The sequence below is a fragment of the Phacochoerus africanus genome, chromosome 5 (assembly GCF_016906955.1).
Source record: "Phacochoerus africanus isolate WHEZ1 chromosome 5, ROS_Pafr_v1, whole genome shotgun sequence".
Taxonomy (NCBI): domain Eukaryota; kingdom Metazoa; phylum Chordata; class Mammalia; order Artiodactyla; family Suidae; genus Phacochoerus; species Phacochoerus africanus.
The window spans coordinates 101454304-101474608 of NC_062548.1; the positions used below are offsets into that span (position 1 = coordinate 101454304).

Consider the following 20305-nt stretch of genomic DNA (forward strand, 5'->3'; position numbering starts at 1 on the left):
GCATCATTATGTTCCTTATTCTCTTCCAAATCAAATAGGCGTCAGTGACCTAGAGTTACTTGCAGTCATTGCCGGTGACTGGCTAGAGTGCCAATGCCAACATCTTTGCTGAGGAATCCAGCTATGATTAATGATTACTTCACTGATGTGAAGTAAACATGTGTTAGAGCCCCTTGACTTCTCAACTTTTCAAGGACAACTTAAAATATCCAGTTTTCTGGGTTTGTTGGCTAGTGTTCAAAAAAAAAAATTAAGGAAACAGATTTCTCTTTTACTGTAGCTGAGAAAGACCTGAAAGCGTCCTGCAAAAATCATTTTGCCTTGACACCTTTACAGAGCACCCCAGTCTTACGAAGTTATGTGGGATATCCATGTTAAAATTGTGAATTAATTTTTAAATGCAAATTAATATAAAATAGTTGTTTGTAAAAACAACAACAGTAACGAAGGGAGGCTCTTATAAACCAAAGAACTCTTCTAATGACTGTTTTCTTGAGTAAGAAATAGAATCCATAGGCGTTCCCATCGTGGCTCAGCAGTTAAAGAACCTGACTAGTATCCATGAGGACACGTGTGGCTCGGATTTCAAGTTGCTATGGCTGTGGTGTAAGCCAGCAGCGGCAGCTCCAACTCGAGCCCTGGCCTGAGAACTTCCATGTGCTACACATGTGGCCCTATAAAGTCCAAAAAAAAGAAAGAAAGAAATAGAATCTTGTTTTTCTGTAAAATGTCCATTTCCATTCTATTGAGATCATCTCTCCACGTCACCATTTCTGTGGTGACCCCACATATATATGCTTGAGAGGAAATTCATGACTGAATGAGTGCCCAAGAGTGTGTGTGATAGCACTATTCTGACACTGAAACTCTGCCCTCTGTGGAAAACTTTAGGCTCGATCATGCTAAATTTTACTTTAAAAATGCCTCAGTTTAGGAGCATTTAGTCAATGAGAAATGAAAGTCATCAAGACGTTAGCATTATTCATATTATTAGGGAATTCCTGCTTTTAAACATTAAAATTTTGCTCCATGAAATTCTCTTAAACTAAATGCACTCCCATGTGCTCAGTACTTTTAAGAGATGGAAATAGCAACATTGGAGGTTTGGGATTGGCATGTGCACAGTGTGGCATATAAAATAACTGGCCAACGGGGACTGGCTGTATTGCACAGGGACCTCTACCCAGTATTCGGTGATGATCTGTATGGAAGAGAATCCGAGAAAGAATGGATATGTGTTTATGTTTAACTGAATCACTTTGTTGTACAGCAGAAATTGTCACAACATTGTAAATTAACTACACTTCAAGAAAACTTTAAAAAGATGAACAAAAAATTAAAATAAATGACAGAGAAGAAAGTAGTTTACTCTGGAGTGGCAGGGCCATACCTAAGGTCTCCCTTCCTTCCAAGGGCATAGTCGCCCTGGCATCGCTAGGTCTTCTGTGCACCAGGAGGAAAAGCTACTAATTTAAGTCAGCAGCATCGGTGAATGTGACCACAACAGACCTGCAGATAGTCGCTGGAGTGACTTGCAGGTGGAATGCTCCCTGTTGTGGGGGTAGAATTTGGAACATGAATTTCTTATCCCCAAGAATCATAGTAACTGATCTTTTCTCTTGATGGACAAAAGAAGCTTTTCTTTACAACCTGAAATACTGATGTTCAGTCTGGTGCTTTCTTGCTTCCCGCTCACCCTTCACCATTGGAAAAGTAACAGGATTCTGTTAGTTTGAAAATTGGGGCCTCTCATGTAGACAACAGGGAGGATTTCTTTTGAAACTCACTTGCTGATGTTACAGCGCTTGGTTACAGGAGTAACATCTTCAGCCCTCAAATGTGAATGTAGTCTATAACAGGCCAGCAGGTAGTGAGCCTCTAATTGGGGGATTTTTGCTGCGGTGTGAGGAGAAAATCTGGTGCACGTTTGTAATTCTGCGTATTCAGAGCTGTAGTCACAGAGCCTTAGAGCTGGAAGGAGCTCAGAGATGATAGTATCCAGCTCCCTTGTACAAGGGGAGACTGAAGCCCTTGGACGTTACCTGATTTGCCCAAGATCACAAAGCTGGTTTGTGGCAGCTCAGGGACAGGAACCCAGTTCTTTTGCTTCCCAGGCTGCGTTCTGACACGACACAGTGCCCCCTTTGTTCTGAACGGCTCATTTAATTTTTCTTTAAATTTAATTTTCCCCGCTTCCCACAGCCAACCAGATTTTTGCACGCAACAGGACAGTCAGGCAACTTGCTACTAAACTTTTAGCAAACAATCCATTTCCCTAGATGACTCCTTGCGAAGCAGTGTGTCCTCTCTGCAACTTCACCCAGAGGAAAACGTCTTCATTCAGAGGCACGTCTGACTTTCCCCTGCGCTGTAATCGCATCATGAAAGGTTCTTTCAGAGTGTCTCGTACAAGAGGCAGAGATAAAACCAGCTTTGAGGGATGTAAGTCGAGACCCTTAAAGAGTGAGCAGTGTGTGCAACCTTATCTCTCAGCTTCCTGACTGGTGTGTATCTGGATGTTTTGCTGATGTAGAGCTTTTGCTTGATACATTGTTGGTCCTCTTTCCTTGGGATATGGGATATCCAGGACCTACTGATTTTTTTAAACAACTTCCTCTACCTGGATTATCAGTTCCTATGTTTATATAGTTCTCCTAATATTCTTAAAAAGAAGCTTTTGAGTAGATTTTTCACATCTGCTTTCCCCTTCCTAGTGATTATTGCCACAGAAAGGACCTGAATAAAAATAATTAGCAACTGTTAGAAATTTACAATTTTATTTTATTTTATTTTTTTGTCTTTTCTAGGGCTGCACCTATGGCATATGGAGGTACCAGGCTAGGAGCCGTAGCCACTGGCTTTCACCAGAGCCACAGCAATGTGGGATCCAAGCCACGTCTGCGACCTACACCACAGCTCACGGCAATGCTGGATCCTTAACCCACTGAACGAGGCCAGGGATTGAACCCGCAACCTCATGGTTCCTAGTCAGATTCGCTAACCACTGAGCCACCACGGGAACTCCAGAAATTAACAATTAAAAAAAAACTCCTACTTTAGAATCTATTGTAGTTTTCATGATGTACATGTCTAGCTGAGTTTATGCATTCCCTTAGTACTTTTGTTACTGTTTTAGATTTTCGTCAGTGGCCTGTAAGTGGCATCTGTGTTTTCTAGCATTCATTCATTAAGTCATAAAGACATTGCCTTTTATATTTTCTTTTACCAAAGTTTATCTTTTAGAAATTATGATTAAAAATTGAATGGTACTGTATGCAAGTTTACCATTTTTAAGTTGTGAAATGAGATTGAGCATGTAATCACATCACTTAGTCCATGGTGATTTACTGACTGCCTCACTGCAAGAATGTTGTGGGAACATTAAGAAATATCATATGTGGTTCTCTGACCTCAAAGGGCTTAGGTATATAATAGGGGATACAAGACAGAAATTCATCTAAAACAGTCAGACTAAAAGGCACGTTAAAATGGCACGTGGTTAAGAATTTTCCAGAAAACAAAGAATCAGCGTTCTGTTAGGAAGATATTTTTCTCTCCAAAAACCATCATCGTCTTTGTTATTATTTGTAGGAAGACAACGTTTGGGCTTTGAAGAAATCTCACGTGTTAGTAAGAAATCACTGTAGTGGAGAATATCCAGTGGAAATCATCAGTTATCTTACTGTAGCGGAAACTTTTACAAAGTATTCCATTTAACCAAAGTGGAATTAGAAACTCGTGTCGCCTTGTCTAAGGTTGTAAGAAGTGGCTGTGTCTTAAAGTAAAATTTAAGGTTTAGAGATTAACTCTCACTAGTTGATGACACAAAATAAACATTTAGTAAAACAAAAATTGACATTTAGCAGTATTGACTGCTATTCTCTGCCAGGTACTCTGCTAAATGCTTATATGCGTCGTAGGTTCTAGTACTAGTAAGGAGGCTGAGTAGGGTTCCTGACCTCAGCTGTCTTGGTTCTAGAATCCCAGATCTTAACCACTGTACAGGCTCTTTGCAGAAATGTCCCAGCTGTACACTTCAATCTTTTTGGCTTTTCTAATTTGTAATGTGGGCGGTTAGCCTTGATTTTTCTACTGTATTTTTCTCTATTATCTAGATAAAGGACAAATAACAAAAGTATTTACACTTGTTCTTTGTGGGTTTTATGCTCTCAATGAGCATTTAGCCACCTTATTTAGTCTGTTGGTGAATTCCAGGTGCCTGGAGACATGGCAAGTAGCTGTCCTCCCCTGTGGAAATTCATACCCTGTAAATCCATAAAGCATGTCGATTTGCCTGTAGAAAAATAGGTTTTCGGAAAAGATAGAACCAGGATATACTGAACGTAAAAAGATGATGACTAGAAATTTAATTTTAAGAATAGAAATCTGTGCCCCTTTTTTCCATTTTTCCATTAGTTCCCTTTCAAAAATTCTTAGGTGTATATTGCTTATTATTTATTACAGAGAATATTTTGTAAAGACAACATCCATATTAAAAGGTTTTGTGAACTTTAAATAGAAGCTTGGTGGTATCTAATAGATTGAAAGGAGATTGAGTTGACTTTTCAGAGGACTTTTTCATTTTTTAAATTAAATTTAAAAATTCTTCTTCTGATTCAACCATTGACATAAGTTTCTACAGGGTTAAATATGTTCCCTGTAAGCTGATCATCCAAGGAGAGGATGTCAGCATGACCTCTGTTCCCTGTCCAGCTGCTCCTGGACCACACTGCCCTGCTGACTCCTCCCACCCGTGGTGATAGGGTACATGCCTACTTTGAAAGCCTGTCTTCTTCCACTGTTTTCTGGCATGAACCTCGAGCCACTCAGCCAGGGCTGCCATCATTCTCCTGCATAATCTGTGTTCATTCATATAGAAAGACCCAGTAAGTATTTGGCAGGTAGCAGGTTCTTAATACATGTTTGTTCATTCATTCTAGCATCCCAGCTTCTCATGTTAACTATCCTTTCTATACTGGCTCACCCAGGTGTATCTTATTTAAGGTTTGGCCATGAAGCTTTTTCTAATTATTTATTTCAAGGCAGAAAAGAATTTTCATTTTTTAGAGCTGTTAAGCTTCTAATGGGCACCACCCAGTGTATTGGTTTTCTGCGAACTGAAAGCCTTTTGAGGGCAGGCATCTTGTTTTATTCTTTGTCTATCCAGTGCTAAGCTGCTAAGCATTTGACAGTGTGCTCTGTCAGATTAACAGAAATTTTATATTCTCTTCAAAGGGAAAAATTCATAATAAGCCTGGGTGTTACCTAAGTGGGTTTGTTGGGAAATTAAAGCGCAAAATGAATTGAGGAAAAACTGTCTACCTCTCCCTGTGTCCTTAGAACCTCATTCTGTTTTCTGAGCCCAGGATTATTAAGGGTTGAGGTCTACCCTTGAGAAGTGAAACCATACACTGGTCGTACTATTTTTCTTCGACTTTTTTATGCTTTTTGGTTTAGGGCTCTTTGAAAGGAGTTAAGGTAAAGGTTGCAGTGAAAATCTAACTATTACTGAAGAACTAGATTGTGAACCCTTTTAAGTTCCACAGAGAAGCATTTACCAGTGCCATTTGTTTTTCTGAAGTATGTTTTAATATCTGTAACATTAAAAAAAAATTAAGGATATTAGAGAGACTCTATTTCTATGACTCCCTGTTTCTATTTTTTGTGCCTTAAAACACCTTCTTAGAAATCTTGTATTTCTTTAATAATGGAAATGACCGTTGTAACAAGTTAGTTAACTCATGTTTCTACTTGTCCTGTTTTGTAGGGTTATTGAGCTTTACCTCTGTTTTGGGCGTTAACTTCAGAGTTAGGGCTTGATAATTCTGTTGAAAATATATGCTGAAATTATGTATCGAAGGTAAAATGATAAGACTTACCCTTATTCTGGCTTTTGACAACTAGTAGTATGTAGCCTGTAAACAATATTAAAAATGAGGGGTATCATCAGATCTTCGCCTGAAAACTTTAGCCGAGGAACATGTCACTCTTTGGGGATATTAAAGCGTTAGAATTTTAAAAACTTCTGTCATTAGCTGTTTTTCTGGTTCTATCTTGATCTCATATCTGATTCTTATTTCTCTAAATGTATCACTTGTCTTTCTATAATCATATTTAAAAACTTCTGTCATTAGCTGTTTTTCTGGTTCTATCTTGATCTCATATCTGATTCTTATTTCTCTAAATGTATCACTTGTCTTTCTATAATCATATGTATTTTGAATTTAAAAACTTCTGTCATTAGCTATTTTTCTGGTTCTATCTTGATCTCATATCTGATTCTACATGTATCACTTGTCTTTCTATAATCATATATATTTTGAATTTAGAATATGTCTTTATCTATTCTCTACTTGGAAACCCAGACAGAGCTAACATTGAATTGAATTAGTTTATAAGTTAAGGGCCTGGGCTGAGCTTTTATTGCATTTTATTGTGTTATATTTCATTTTATTTATTTATTTATTTATTTTTTTAGGATTGCACCTGTGGCATATGTAAGTTCCCAGGCTAGGGATCTAATCAGAGCTGCAGCTGCCAGCCTACACCACAGCCACAGCAACATCTGTGACCTATACCACAGCTCATGGCAATGCCAGATCCTTAACCACCTAAGCGGGACCAGGAATCGAACCTGCATCTTCATGGATATTATTTGGGTTCGTTACTGCAGAGCCACGATGGGCAGCTCCTGTGCTGAGCTTTTAGATTTATTAATGCATTTTAATACCTAGTCTGTGAGGCAGGTGCTGTTATTATTCCCAGGTTATCGATGAGGAAACTGAGACAGTTGCCTATGGTCACATATTTAACTATACCTTCTACTGGTTATCATCTCTGAAGCGGACACAACTCACTGTGCCGAGATAGAAGTTGTTTCTGGAGAAGCACATGTGAGCTTTCTTGGGCTAGCTTGCTTTTTCACCATTCTGTGACCTGCTGGGGAGACCTGGATCAAGAGAAAGCCAGTTGTAGCCTTGGTCCTGAGTTTTATACACAACTGGAATTTCTAAAGCCTTGTTCAAGCCACCAAATCTTACAGTATAAAAGTTCAGACAAGCTAACCAGTTTAATAGTTAATGCTGTACAAAACTTCATCAGCAACTAATCGTCAGTCCTATCTTTATTTAATTATTTATCTATTTTGTCTTTTTAGGGCGGCACCCACAGCATATGGAGTTTCCCAGGCTAGGGATCGAATTGGAGCTGTAGCTCCCCGCCTATGCCACAGTCACAGCAATGCCAGATGGGAGCCGAGTCTGTGACCTACACCACAGCTCACGGCAGCGCCAGATCCTTAACCCATTGAGCGGGACCATGGATTCTGGTCAGAATCATTTCTACCGAGCCACAGTGGGAACTCCCTCAGTCCTGTCTTTAAAATACATTGTCATATTTGTTTAAACCTACATGGGGAAAAGCAGCATGGAGGAAAGCAATTGGGTAGCATTCTGGAAAATTCCATGGTTCTGTCTCAAAGTGTAGCCTGTCAATTTTCAGGAAGCCGTTTGCACTAATCCTGCATAGCCATTAACATTTATCTACCTCTAAAAAGCAATTATTGGAAAGTCCTGCTTAGTGGGTTAGAGTTTCAGTTTGGGAAGATGAAAAAAATTCTGTAGATGGATGGTGGTTGCACAACAAAGTGAATGTACTGAGTGTCACTGAACCGTAGCCCTAGAAAGGGTTAAAATATTGAATTTTATTTATGTATACTTTAACCACAATAGAAAAAAAACTATTTGAAGAGGAGAAAAGTAATTATTTCCCCTAGGCCTAGGTGTATGACAGTTGTCACCTGGTATGATTTGCTCTTTGTGTTAAATGATAGGAGCCAGCACAGAGAACACAGCAAGGTTGTGAAGCTGGCGTAGGAGGCATTTCTAGTGTAGCAGTTTGAGATGGCCACATGTGGAGCCAGATTGCCCAGGTTTCTGTTCTGTTTCTACGATTTCCTTGCCTGGTGACCTTGACTAAATTACTTGGCCTTTCTGGGCCTCATTTTTCCCCATTGTAAAATGGAGCTAGCAGTGGTGCTTCTTTCATGGAAGTTATTGTGAGGACTAATTGTGATGTTATAAAAATGTTTCAAATGCTGCCTGTTGAATAGTGGATGCTAAATGGCTGGTCATCTAGACCTGAGCTCTAAATAATGTTACTGATGTAAACACATCTGTTGGAGTTCCCAGTGTGGCTCAGTGGGTATGAACTCGACTAGTATCCTTGAGGATGCAGGTTCGATCCCAGGCCCTGCTTAGTGGATTAAGGACCAGCATTGTCATGAGTTGTGATGTAGGTCACAGACGTGGCTCGGATCCCACGTTGCTGTGGTTGTGGCTATAGGCCAGCGGCTGTAGTTCCAATTCAGTCCCTAGCCTGGGAACTTCCATATGCTGCAGTGGGGACCTAAAAAAGTAAAAAGAACAAAACAAAAGAATCTGTCAGTGTAAGCATAAATTGAATATGTATTTTTGATTTTGTTTTAAAGGTTAAAGAAATAGGAGATTACTTTAAACAACAGCTTTTGCAGTCCAGGCACAGAGGAGCATTTGAACTGGCTTACACTGGCTTTGTGAAACTCACTGAAATTCTCAACAGGTAAAACAAAGCAAATATCCCTTTGTATACATTTTAAAAGACTAAATGTACAAACCATGTGCTCAAAGTAGAATATAGTTGTATCTTTTGATGTTTAAAAGAATTAAGACTTAGTTGGCTTCAAAACTCATGAAAGAGATTGTTTTCTTAGGTTTCATTGTTTGATTTGCTGCAGATGATGGAATGAAATGTCCAAACCAAGTCACTCTCTCATTGAAAGGGGATTTGACACACACTCGAAGATTTTGCTAAAAATAGCTCTGCAGTTACCATTTATTTTCATTGAATGAAATGACTTTTTGTCTGTTGGAAAATTACTTGGCATGTGGAATGAAATAAGCCCTCCAGTTTTTTTGATTTGTGTATATTACAGACAGAGAAACACTTAAGGATTTTGTGTTTTTCTTCTTAATTTTATCTCACAGAAAAACTTGAGAGAACAGTAAATAGACCAAAAAGTATAAAAGACTTTTCCCCCTTACTTGGGAAAATACTTAGGTAGATTTCATACATTTAGCCAAGTGTATTTGTTTTGACATTATAGGTGCTGATAATTTCATTCATTCATATAATAGATTTCCTACAAAGAGCTTGTGAGGAAACCTTAAATTACTTAATGACTAAGTGTTCATGGCAAGTGTTCTCTAAATAAAAGGTAGTATTTTCCAGGAAAACATTTCCATTGCCTGGAAACTTTTTGAAATGAAGCGGAGTTCTGCCAGCCTTGTAGCCTCAGCAAACATTTTATTTTGGGCCGTTAAGACATCTACTTGAATATTTTTGAAACATTTTTTTCACACTCCTGGTAAAAACATTTATAAAACATTTTGGCAGTTATGGGCTGCACAGAGTATCTTTAAGTGATACATTATAAAATATCCCTGACATTAAATTGCTGATCTTGAAAATATTTTGTTATCTTTGCACCTCTTCCTTTCCAGTGTAGACACGACTTAAGAAATTTTTCTCACAACACACTTTACTCCCTTCAAATCAATTAGCAAATATATTTATTGAACACTAGCTGTATGCTTAGTACTGGGCTTGGTTTGGATGATATAGTAGTTCTTTATGAGACAAGGTTCCTGTTCTCAAACAGCTTATGGTTTAGTTGGGAAAATAAGCAGGGATGAAATTCAAAATATTTAACAAGTAGTATCTCATGGGCACTGACTGGTCAGAACAGACACTGGCTGTTAGCACCCAAACAGCGTTGTCCATATGGATGTGTGTTAGCTGAATACAAGCTTGGAACGTGAGACCAAGACACTTGAACAAGCTGGGGCCAATATAATTGTCAAAACTTGGGTGAAATTTATGAACTCTACAGGATTAGCAGAGAGGGAGAGAGAGAGCAGCAAGGAAAGGCTAATAATGGTAGAGGTGGGATTCATGCTGCTGCCCAAGTAAGGTTTAAGTAGATGGGAGGAGACTTTGTGAGCAAGTGTTCCGAGACTGGAAGCAGCCTGCCACAGTGTTAGGGGAGTAAATGGGCCAGCCTGGTTGTCGTGGTGGTGCTGGTGGTAGAGTTAGTAGGCAACAGCATACAGCTGGATAGAGGAAGGCCAAATTATGGATACCCAGAGAGCAGATTTGCTGTAGTAGAGATGGAAAGAGGCACTGAACATTTTTGATCTGAAATAGATCATAGGAGACACGTAGCATAGAGAAATAGCAATAAGCTACAACACAAGGTCTTAGTTATACACATACGCATTCTTTTTGCCTTTTTTTAGAGACACACCTGTGGCATATGGAAGTTCCCAGGCTAGGGATCAAATCAGAGCTGCAGCTGCGGGCCTACACGACAGCCACAGCAATGACAGATCTGAGCCACGTCTGCAGCCTACACCACAGCTCACGGCAATGCTGGCTCCTTTAACCCATTGATCGAGGCCAGGGATCAAACCCGCAGCCTCATGGATACTAGTTGGGTTCTTAACCCACTGAACCACAATGGGAACTCCACTTATATGCATTCTATTTACTGGCAGTGACATTGTACAAAAGTTAACCTCTTTGGCCTCCGATCTCTTCATCTGTTAAAGTACGAAAAGGAGTGTTTGCCCTCTTGACAGATATCTCAGGCTTTTGTTTTATGGATCAAGTGAGATAAATATTATTAAACTTTCTGCAAATGTAAAACATTATGAGATTGATGTTGGTAGTGGTGTTTGTGTGTCAAGGTGGTTTTTCAGTTGAAAGTATTGGATAGATTGTAATGACAGATTATCATGAGGAGAGCCTGGAATCACGCTTAGCAGTCTAGAGCTGAGGTGGTGAGAGTTTTGCAAATGGAGGCAGAGAACCGAGCATCTCATGAACATTCCGCCCCACACAGTAACAAGCCTACACGTAATATTTGTAATATTTAGAAGGGAACCTGTAGACATCTCTTATTTTATTTCATGACTCTATGTGTCAAGAATTCGGGCATAGCTGGGTGATTCTTCTCCCCAGGGTATCCCCTGAATTTAGTTGATGGTGTTCAGATGGCAGATGAACTGGCGAGGAGGGTCCAAAACAACTTTAATCACATTTACGGCACCGAGTGGCGTAGCTGGAAGACAGGGCCTCGTCGCGACTGCATGTGGCCTCTCAGCATGGCAATCTTAGGGTAGTTGAAGTTCTTCTATGGTAGCTGACTTCCTCCAGAGAGACTGTTCCAAGAGAACCTGGCAGAAGAACCTGCACGGTCTTTTCTGACCTGGCCTTGGAAGTCTCAGAGCATGGCTTCATTCACATTCTTTTGGTTCTATGTGAGTCCTAGTGCCCGTCGGATTCAAAGGGAGAGGAATTAGACTTCACCATTGGATGTTAAAATGGCAAGATCATGTTGTAGGAATACATGTCGGATGGGGAGATAAGTGCTGGCCATCTTTGAAAAACGCAGTCTGCCTCATGAGGCAAACTGAATGGGAGTGGTGGAGGTTGCTGGGGAGTGAGTTAACTGTTCCTGTGGGTTAATTCTTGGTGGCCAGAAAAGCAGGATTGATGTTAATAAAGACAAGGAAACTAGATTGATAATGATGAATAAATTTGTTTTTTATGTGTTGAGTGGGAGGCAATGGTGGCATATCCTGGTGGAAATACTTAAATCAGAACTGGGAGATAGGGGATTAGTTTGGGCGGTGTTACAGAAACAGAGATGGGATTTATGAGCTGTCTTCATAAATATCATAGTTAGTGGGCTTGAAGTCTTTAGGGAAGAGCGTAACGGGATAAATGGACAGAGGACCAAGGACAGAGGCTTTTGAACAACTGTACTGTGCAGTTGAAAGTACAGTGGAAGACATTCCAAATGAATGGAGTGAGGAGATGAGGCAAGGCCCAGTGCCTGGTCTCTCAGCCACACCTAATCTGCTTTCAAGATCTCCTCATGGCTTTTAACCAACCTGTTATGAGTTCCCAACTGTTGCTTCCAAACCAAGTGGTTCCCTGATCCCCTTGGAGACTTTTCAGATCTGCTGAAGAGAATGTTTTATGGAGAACATCTCTGCAGTGTGTGTGGCTTCCTTTTGTTTGGTTTTTCCATTTTAAAAGAAAATGTGTTTCTTTTGGATCCTTTTGAAAGCTTTTTATCAGCTCTTAAGTTATGAAAAGGTTATTTAGGCATACAACATTTTTAAAGTTTGCAGAAAGAAATCTGGGTTTTCATGAAAATCCACTGAAATGGAGGCCAACTGCTGGCCACCTCTTGAACTACAGCTGTGTTAAGGAAGGAAGCACTTAAAGAGATTGATGGATAAATAACTGAAGAGTTAAACATGAGCCACATTGTTTGAGTTGGTTTTTAATAGGATTATTCCAAATGTCTTCAAATGTAAACTGGCTTCACAATTAAACAGTCATCTAAAAATAAATAGGAATGGGAGACACTCTTCTCTTTTCTGGGAATTTTTTCAAAGTAACACTTGCACACACACACAGTATGTTGAGTTAATTTTCTAGAATCTGATTTTCTTATATAGTGCTTTCTGTTTTGAATTTGATGAAATATTCATGTAGTCTTTAAAAAACATCATTACCTGCCTATGCATAATTACCTGCTTAAGCATTTGGTGAGAGTGGTTAAGTACATTAAAATAGTTCTAACTGTAAATTCAGGTTTCTGATGAAATTCATATTTGTTTATTTACTCTCTATGATCTTACTATTTTACATTATTTTCTTTCAATGAAAATGAATGGAATCCTAAACTAGGGTGGCAAGCCAGGTAATCAAGCTTTCATTTATTCAACCATAAATTAAAAGCTTAAGGGAGTTCCCGTTCGTGGCGCAGTGGTTAACGAATCCAACTAAGAACCACGAGGTTGCGGTTTGATCCGTGGCGTTGCTCAGCGGGTTAAGGATCTGGTGTTGCCATGAGCTGTGGTGTAGGTTGCAGACGTGGCTTGGATCCCGCGTTGCTGTGGCTCTGGCGTAGGCCAGTGGCCACAGCTCCGATTCGACCCCTAGCCTGGGAACCTCCATATGCTGCAGGAGTGGCCCTAGAAATGGCAAAAAGACAAAAAAAAAAAAAAAGCTTAACTGTAAGGGGAGTTAAATTGTTGACTACAATTCTAACTCTAAAAGGGAGGTTCACAAGTCCTTCATATTATCTTACTCTTCATTTTTAAAAATTGCTTTGCTTATTAAAGGGTAGCTTAATGTACAAATATTTATTGCACTAATTACAATCATTTTCACATGATTGGCCTAAAAAGATGAATTGCTGACATTAAGGAATTTTTGTCATAAAATGCCAGTGCAGACTCATGGATGTGAACAATTATTTATGATGGACAGAAGTAAATTAAATGTTTGTTTAAACTTTCATCAGCTAATTATAGCTACTACAATTCAAATTCAATAGAAAACTTCTTATGAACAATTGAAATAAAATAATCAAAAAATGATGTCTCTCTACTGGAGAATGAAAGACCAAGTTTCTAAAGAATATGCAGGGAGTTCCTGTTGTGGCTCAGCGGGTTACAAACCCAACTAGTAGCCATGAGGATGTGGGTTTAATCCCTGGCCTTGCTCAGTGGGTTAAGGATCTGATGTTGCTGTGAGCTGTGGTGTAGGTTGCAGACTCGGCTCAGAAACCGCATTGCTGTATCTGTAGGCCGGCAGCTGAGCTCTGATTCCCCTAGCTTGGGAACTTCCATATGCTGCAGGTGTGGCTGTGAAAACTGCCAAAAAAAAAAAAAAGAACATGCAGTCGAGCAAGAAATAAATGTAAACTGTAATATATGAGATTTTTGGGGAAAGTCATTTAACTCTAAATAAAAAATATATAATCTTGTTTAAGCCTTTATTTTCATCTCCTTTGGCAAATGTGTCTAAACAGGACACTTTCTCTTCCTCTTTTTTGGCCGCCCTGTGCATATGGAGTTTGCAGGCCAGGGATCAGATCTGAGCTGTGGCTGCAACCTACACAATGCTGAATCCTTAATCCGCTGTGCTGGGCAGGGGACCAAACCTGCATCCCAGCACTCCAGAGATGCTGCTGATCCCATTGCACCATAGTGGGAATTCCTGAATAGGACACTATTTATTTCTGAGTATCCTATGAATTTTATTTGAAATATTAATAATTAAGAATAGCTAGAGTTCCCGCTGTGGTGCAGTGGGTTAATGATGGCTTGGATTCGATCCCTGGCCCAGGAAATTCCATATGCCGTGGGAGCGGCCCAGAAAGAAAAAAAAGGAAGAACTAAATGATCATTCACTCTGGGAAGCCATATTAACACTTCCTGTAGAGAAAAATCTTTTAAATTTCCCATTTCTACAGTGGATTAAAGGGATTAAAACTAGAATGCCTTAATGTTTAAAATCTAGATCTTTGTTGTGTCTTTGGTTTATGACGCTTGGATTTTTCTGTTTAAGCCCCTCCATAGCTGAGTAAGATATTACCTTCTGGAACTTTGAATACTCATTTTTAAAGTCCTCATAATAATACTGAGTCATTTAGACTCAACTACCGAGGCATCTTGTGTTTAGTAACTTCTTTCTCGACTTCGTTAGTAAAGTCTCAGAGTTTTTAATGTCAATTTTTTTCTGCTTGATCTCAGAGAAGAATTATATTAAATATTAAGAGAACGAACAATTTGTTACATCCTTCTAACCACTTTTTGAAATCCACCATATCTTGCCCTTCTCCCCGTGGCTTTCTGATTGGTAATTCAATTTAGATTTGATCATTGTTATTATTGCCTGTGCCTGCAGCTGAGGCTTCACAATAACCCCCTGATGTTTTAGCCTGCAGTAAACCTCAACAATATTTGATAGTGGTGAAGGAGGTTAAGATGGCTTCTGTTGATATGTAGCTTCCTCACTGGATCTCATTTGGGCAAATCGTTTTTTTCAGGCTTAAAATTTCTCCATGCTTCAGGGCTATGTTCCCTTTTAAAAATGTGCCTGCACATGCACACAACCTTTCTGCACATTTGTCACTGTTTAGTTTCATTGAAATAATAAACATGAACCTTAAAATAATAAACACAATACTTGACCAAAGAATGAATGGAGTGGAGAATTTAACTTAGGAAATAATAGGAGCTTGGAAAAATTTCTATGTAAGGAAACATAACCATACTGAAAGAGTTTGAGGAAATGAAGGTAACATTTCTCAATTAACAATAGTAATATAACTAATCAGAACTCAGCAACAACAAAAATAGCTCTGTGTTACCATACTTAGGTGGGTGGACGAAGCCATTGGAAAGCCACTCTGTAGTCAGGGAACCTAATTTATTGGCACAAAATAGTCTAATGACCAATTAGTCGGTATACAGCATATGTAATTTGATTTCAGTCTGGGTTTTATGCTTATCTTAGAATACTTACCCACTACCAGTGAGATAGCTTTGTGGATCGAAATTGGACTAATCCGTTTATAGAACAATCATTTGCTTCAGTGATCTTCACAAAGACCTAAACACCAGCCATGGCCTGGCCTGTGGCAATTCTTTTATTTTAGGTAGGGACTCAGGTGATAGCACTTAGCATAGAAAAACCAAACCAAATAAACAAACAAACAAAACAAAACAAAACTCCCCTGCCTCTTTCCTGTCAGCCTTAAAATTTTTTTTTCCCTACTACTTCTTGACTGTGCTGAACGGGACAATCACAGTGGTCTGTTTCCTCCTGCATCCCTATCCTTAACCCCCTCTCTCATGGAGTGTAAAGAATATTGAGGTGTGAGTTAAAGCTGACCCAGTTCCACCCACCAGCTCTGATGACACTAGAGGAGCCATGTAACCTCTCTAGGCTGCTCTGTCCTCTTTGGTTAAATACGAGAATTGGCCTTCTGAGGCCTCTTTTAGTTCTGAGGCTTCTGCTCGGTGTACAATCCTGCTGTCTAGTTTCGGAAAGTGTGGATTTCGGGTATGAAAGATTGAGGTAAATTGAATACGTTTGTAGTAACCTTCTTTTAGAACTGGTAAACCAATGTCTTAGGAGTTTTGTGGATTAATAACATTTAATGAATGTTGCTTTTGAAGAACCTTGAATCCTTTGTAAGAAAGTTACAATTTTTCCATATACTCAGAGACTGAAGACAATGCGTAGTTTGTATTAATTTGACACTGGAGTGAAGCAAAAAGAGCCTTCAGACAAAGAGGATGTCCGCTCTTTCAGTGGAGAGGCACAAGCAGCCTAGCATTCCCCATGCCTGTGGTTGGTGCGTGCATGGGGCTGGCATGGCGAGCATGGGCTGCTTGGCCCAAGGACCTTTCTTTGCCTTTTCCTGGCTGACTCTGGATTGTGTGCTGAGGAACCAAAACAAACAACTAGTGTCTGCCGCATTGTTCTTGAGAGCCTTGCGTGGTTCCATTTTTACCTCTCAATTCCTTCATTATCATAAACACCAGCAACTCTAGAGTTTTGAAATCACTTCCTTATGAAGTAATCTTGCCTTGCTGGGCAGTAGACAGAAAGTTCATTGAATAGTTGGCCCTCCAGGTTAGGCTGTTATTGTGTTTTTCTAGGCCCAGTGCTTATACCAGGGATGAGCCTTCAGATTTCAGCCCTTCTTTTCTACACCTAGTTTTTCAATTATCTGCCTCCCTGAAGGAGCAGGCAGCAGATGTGCCAGCTGATGAATGTGCAGCAGCCGATGTGCACACCAGTTGGTCCTTATTCATTCAACAAACGATTTCTTAAACAGCTACTGTATGCCAGATGCTCCATTTGACCATTAAGAGTATGATGTGGCAAGCTAGAGTTTCTGTTAACCTAGAGACAATTATTAGGACCTAAGTTTGAGACATTTAACTCCGTAGAACTAAGAGAGGCATGTGAAGACCCGAACAGGGGGCTGTGGCCTGTGTGGGGCCATGATGAGGTGTTTTTCAGACAGTTTCATCAGGAGCTTTGGGTACTTATATAATTTAGGGTCATTGTTTTCTCCATTTGGAATAGTCACCCAGTACTAATATCTCATTGAATTTCAGAGCATTTGGTTTTGGTTTTGGTTTTTTTTGGCCTGAGGTATGTGGAAGTTCCCAGGTCAGGGACTCAAACCTGCACCATAGCAAATGACTTGAGCTGCTGCGGTGTCAGTGCCAGATCCTTAACTCACTGTGCCACAAGGGAACTCCCAGAGCATTTTTACAATGATTTTATTTTCACTCTTGGGCATTGAAAAATCAAGTGATTTGTCCATAGTCACCACTAGTTGGTGACAGAGCCAGCACTAGAATCCAACTCATTTTTCTGAACTTCATTCTGCATCAGGAATAAGCAATTCAACAAAGGTATATTGATCACCTGCTTTATGTAAGAAATTGTGATAGGTGGACATTATAGAGGCTGACGTACTGGTAAAACATGGTTCTTGTTCTTAGAGGCACTTCTCGCTTAGAATTTTCATCTTTGGTTTTAGAGAAATAATTTGGGTGCTTTACAAGGCAGAAATGGAAGACCAGGAAAAAAGTCCACTCACTGAGCTGTCTGTCCCAGGTTGTGGGAAGAGTGATTAACACATTAATGAAACAAGCAAGGCAAGAGGAAGGGCCCGATGGGAGGCAGGATAATACTTTACCTGTGCTGAGTTTGAGGTGGTGTTAGAGGCTGCCTAGTGGCATAGCAGACAGTTGGAAATACAGGTCAGGAGATTGGGGGAGGGATCGGAGTGGGAGACAGGGTGATCTGGGACGGCTCTGATGTTTTAGCCCTAAAAATGTCTAATACAGCATCCTGGGAAACCATTCTGTCCCGGGCAGACAGGGACATTGGTCATCCTTACTAGAGGTATGTATTTGAGAGACATCCACACAAAGGAAATAATCAAAGGCATGGGCGTGGTCTCCTGAAGAGCCTTTAGAGAGAAGGGAATGGTTATAATCTGGGATTGAATGTTATATGTGTTAGAATTCGGAAACATTGGTCATTTGAAACATAGTTCCTATCCTACGTTCACACAGGTACAAACCTCATTTAAATAACACTTTACACAAACCTGAACCCTCTGCTGGGTTTTGAACTCTATCCTTCGTTCTGTTCTTGAATACTGGGGGGAAAAAATGATCTCTTGGGGTAGTATTTAGGCTAACAGAGTTGGGGTTTTTTGTTTTTTTGTCTTTTTGCCTTTTCTAGGGCCTCTGCTGAGGCATATGGAGGTTCCCAGGCTAGGGGTCAAATCAGAGCTGTAGCCGCCGGCCTACGCCACAGCCACAGCAACGCGGGATCTGAGCTGCATCTTCGACCTACACCACAGCTCACGGCAACGCTGGATCCTTAACCCACTGAGCAAGGGCAGGGACTGAACCCGCAACCTCATGGTTCCTAGTCGGATTCGTTAACCACTGCGCCAGGATGGGAACTCCCAGAGTTGGTTTTGATTGGAAATTTCAGTAGAAAATATCTTCCTTTCAGTGCTGTGACCTGGGTATGTGCAGACTCTGAGTGTGTTCCTACCTGTTGGAGGAAGCTAAGGGCTTGAACCACCTGCAGGCTCTAATGGTGGCATCCCCTTGTCACTGGAAAGCACTGCTGTTTAACCTTTTCTTTTCCAGTTACTATACCCTCTTACTTTGTCAGCCCAGTTTGTAGACTGGTGCACTTAATGGAGTTGGTTAAGTCCTAAATTGTTCCTTTACCCAATAGATATTCAGTTAGCTCCCTATTGGGATGCCAGGCCTTGTTCTGGGTACTGGGAATAAGGACGTGGATAGGACAGAGTGTGTCCCTGATATCATGAAGTTCATATGTTATTTTTTATTGATTTACATTTGTATGTATTTATAAAAATGCCTGGGAAGATAAATTCCAAACTTCTCATAGTGATCTCAACATCATAGTTGAATGATTTTCAGTTTTTCTTTCTTTTTTTTTTTTTTGGTAAGTGTAGCTTTTCTTTTTTTTCTATTTATTAAAAAATTTTTTTATTAAAGTATATTTGATTTACAGTGTTGTGTCAATTTCTACTGTGCAGGAAAGTAACCCAGTCATACATGTTTACATTCTTTTTCTTGTATTCTATCATGTTCTATCACAAGAGATTGGATATAGTTCCCATGTGCTGTCCATGGAGTTTATATTTTAAAGGCCATCTAGTAAATAACAAACTGTAATAAAGCAATATGTATTTTGATGTGATAAAGTTTGGTGGTAAATAAAATTCTCTTTCCTCTCATACTAAAGTAAGTCAAGGCTTGTATAACAAGAAGCAGCAGCTTTCTGAGGGAAAAGCTTTCCAAGAGAAACAATTATATTCCAAGGGAACAATTATTGCAAAAGCCTTTGGTGTATTTAAAGAACAGAATGCTAGAGGTTGTCCAAATATGTAGGGTTTTGTGAGCCAGGATCTCGTGCTCCCTGAAATTTTTTTTTTTCCCAAAGTGTCTCCAAACAGATGGATAAAAAAAATACAAAGTATCTTGGGAATTGTACAAACATTAGTATGTGTGGACCCTAGTAAGTAACTTTAAGATGATCAACAAAAAAAGTGCATATGTATGTTACAGAGTTGCGGGGAAGGGGGAGAAGGGCTGGTTGGGACAAATGAAAAACTACGTGAATATAAACTAATTGGAACGAAAGTTTCTGTTCCCAGAAAGTATGATTTATCTCTTCAGACTGCCTTTATCCTCCTCCTGACTCCTTTTCCACCTGTACGTGGAACCTTGGTTTGTTCAATAACATCAGTAGATGATGTAAGACCTCGTGCTTGGTGTATTTAAAGCCTGTAACTTGTGAAAGCAAACACCCTTTTTTTTTTTTTTTTTTACATTATGGATAATTTTTCTCTTTTAAACCTAAAAGGCTTACTGTTCTAAGTGTAAAGGTATAGCCTCTCCCCCAATGCCAGCTTAAAATCAATGGTCTGATTTGTTATGTTATAGGAAGCTTTGCTTTGCAAAACGCTGGACTTGGGTGAGTGAGAAAAGTGGAATTCCTCCTAATAACATTAATATGGTAGAGGTTTGGAGGTGATTCTGAAATTATCAGATTACCTTTCTTCTACTTTCCCTGAAAACCTCACTTTTTATTTTTTGTGTCTTTTTTGGGCCACACCCAAGGCATATGGAAGTTCTCAGGCTGGGAGTTGGAATCGGAGCTGCAGCTGCTGGCCTACACCACAGCCACAGCAGTGTGGGATCCGAGCTGCATCTGTGACCTACACCACAACTCACAGCAATGCTAGACGCTTAACCCACTGATTGAGGACAGGGATCGAACCTGCTACTTCAGGGATACCAGTTGGGTTTTTTACCACTGA

General features: G+C 39.9%; 1 protein-coding gene across 3 annotated transcripts in view; it reads left to right on the forward strand.

Moving 5' to 3' along the window:
- THADA (THADA armadillo repeat containing) overlaps window positions 1-20305 on the forward strand; it is a 323933-nt gene that overhangs the window by 51301 nt on the left and 252327 nt on the right. For all 3 annotated transcript variants that reach the window (XM_047782177.1, XM_047782178.1, XM_047782179.1), the window contains exon 22: window positions 8489-8598. In XM_047782177.1, coding sequence (XP_047638133.1) covers window positions 8489-8598 — 110 coding nt within the window. The remainder of the gene's footprint in view (window positions 1-8488; window positions 8599-20305) is intronic.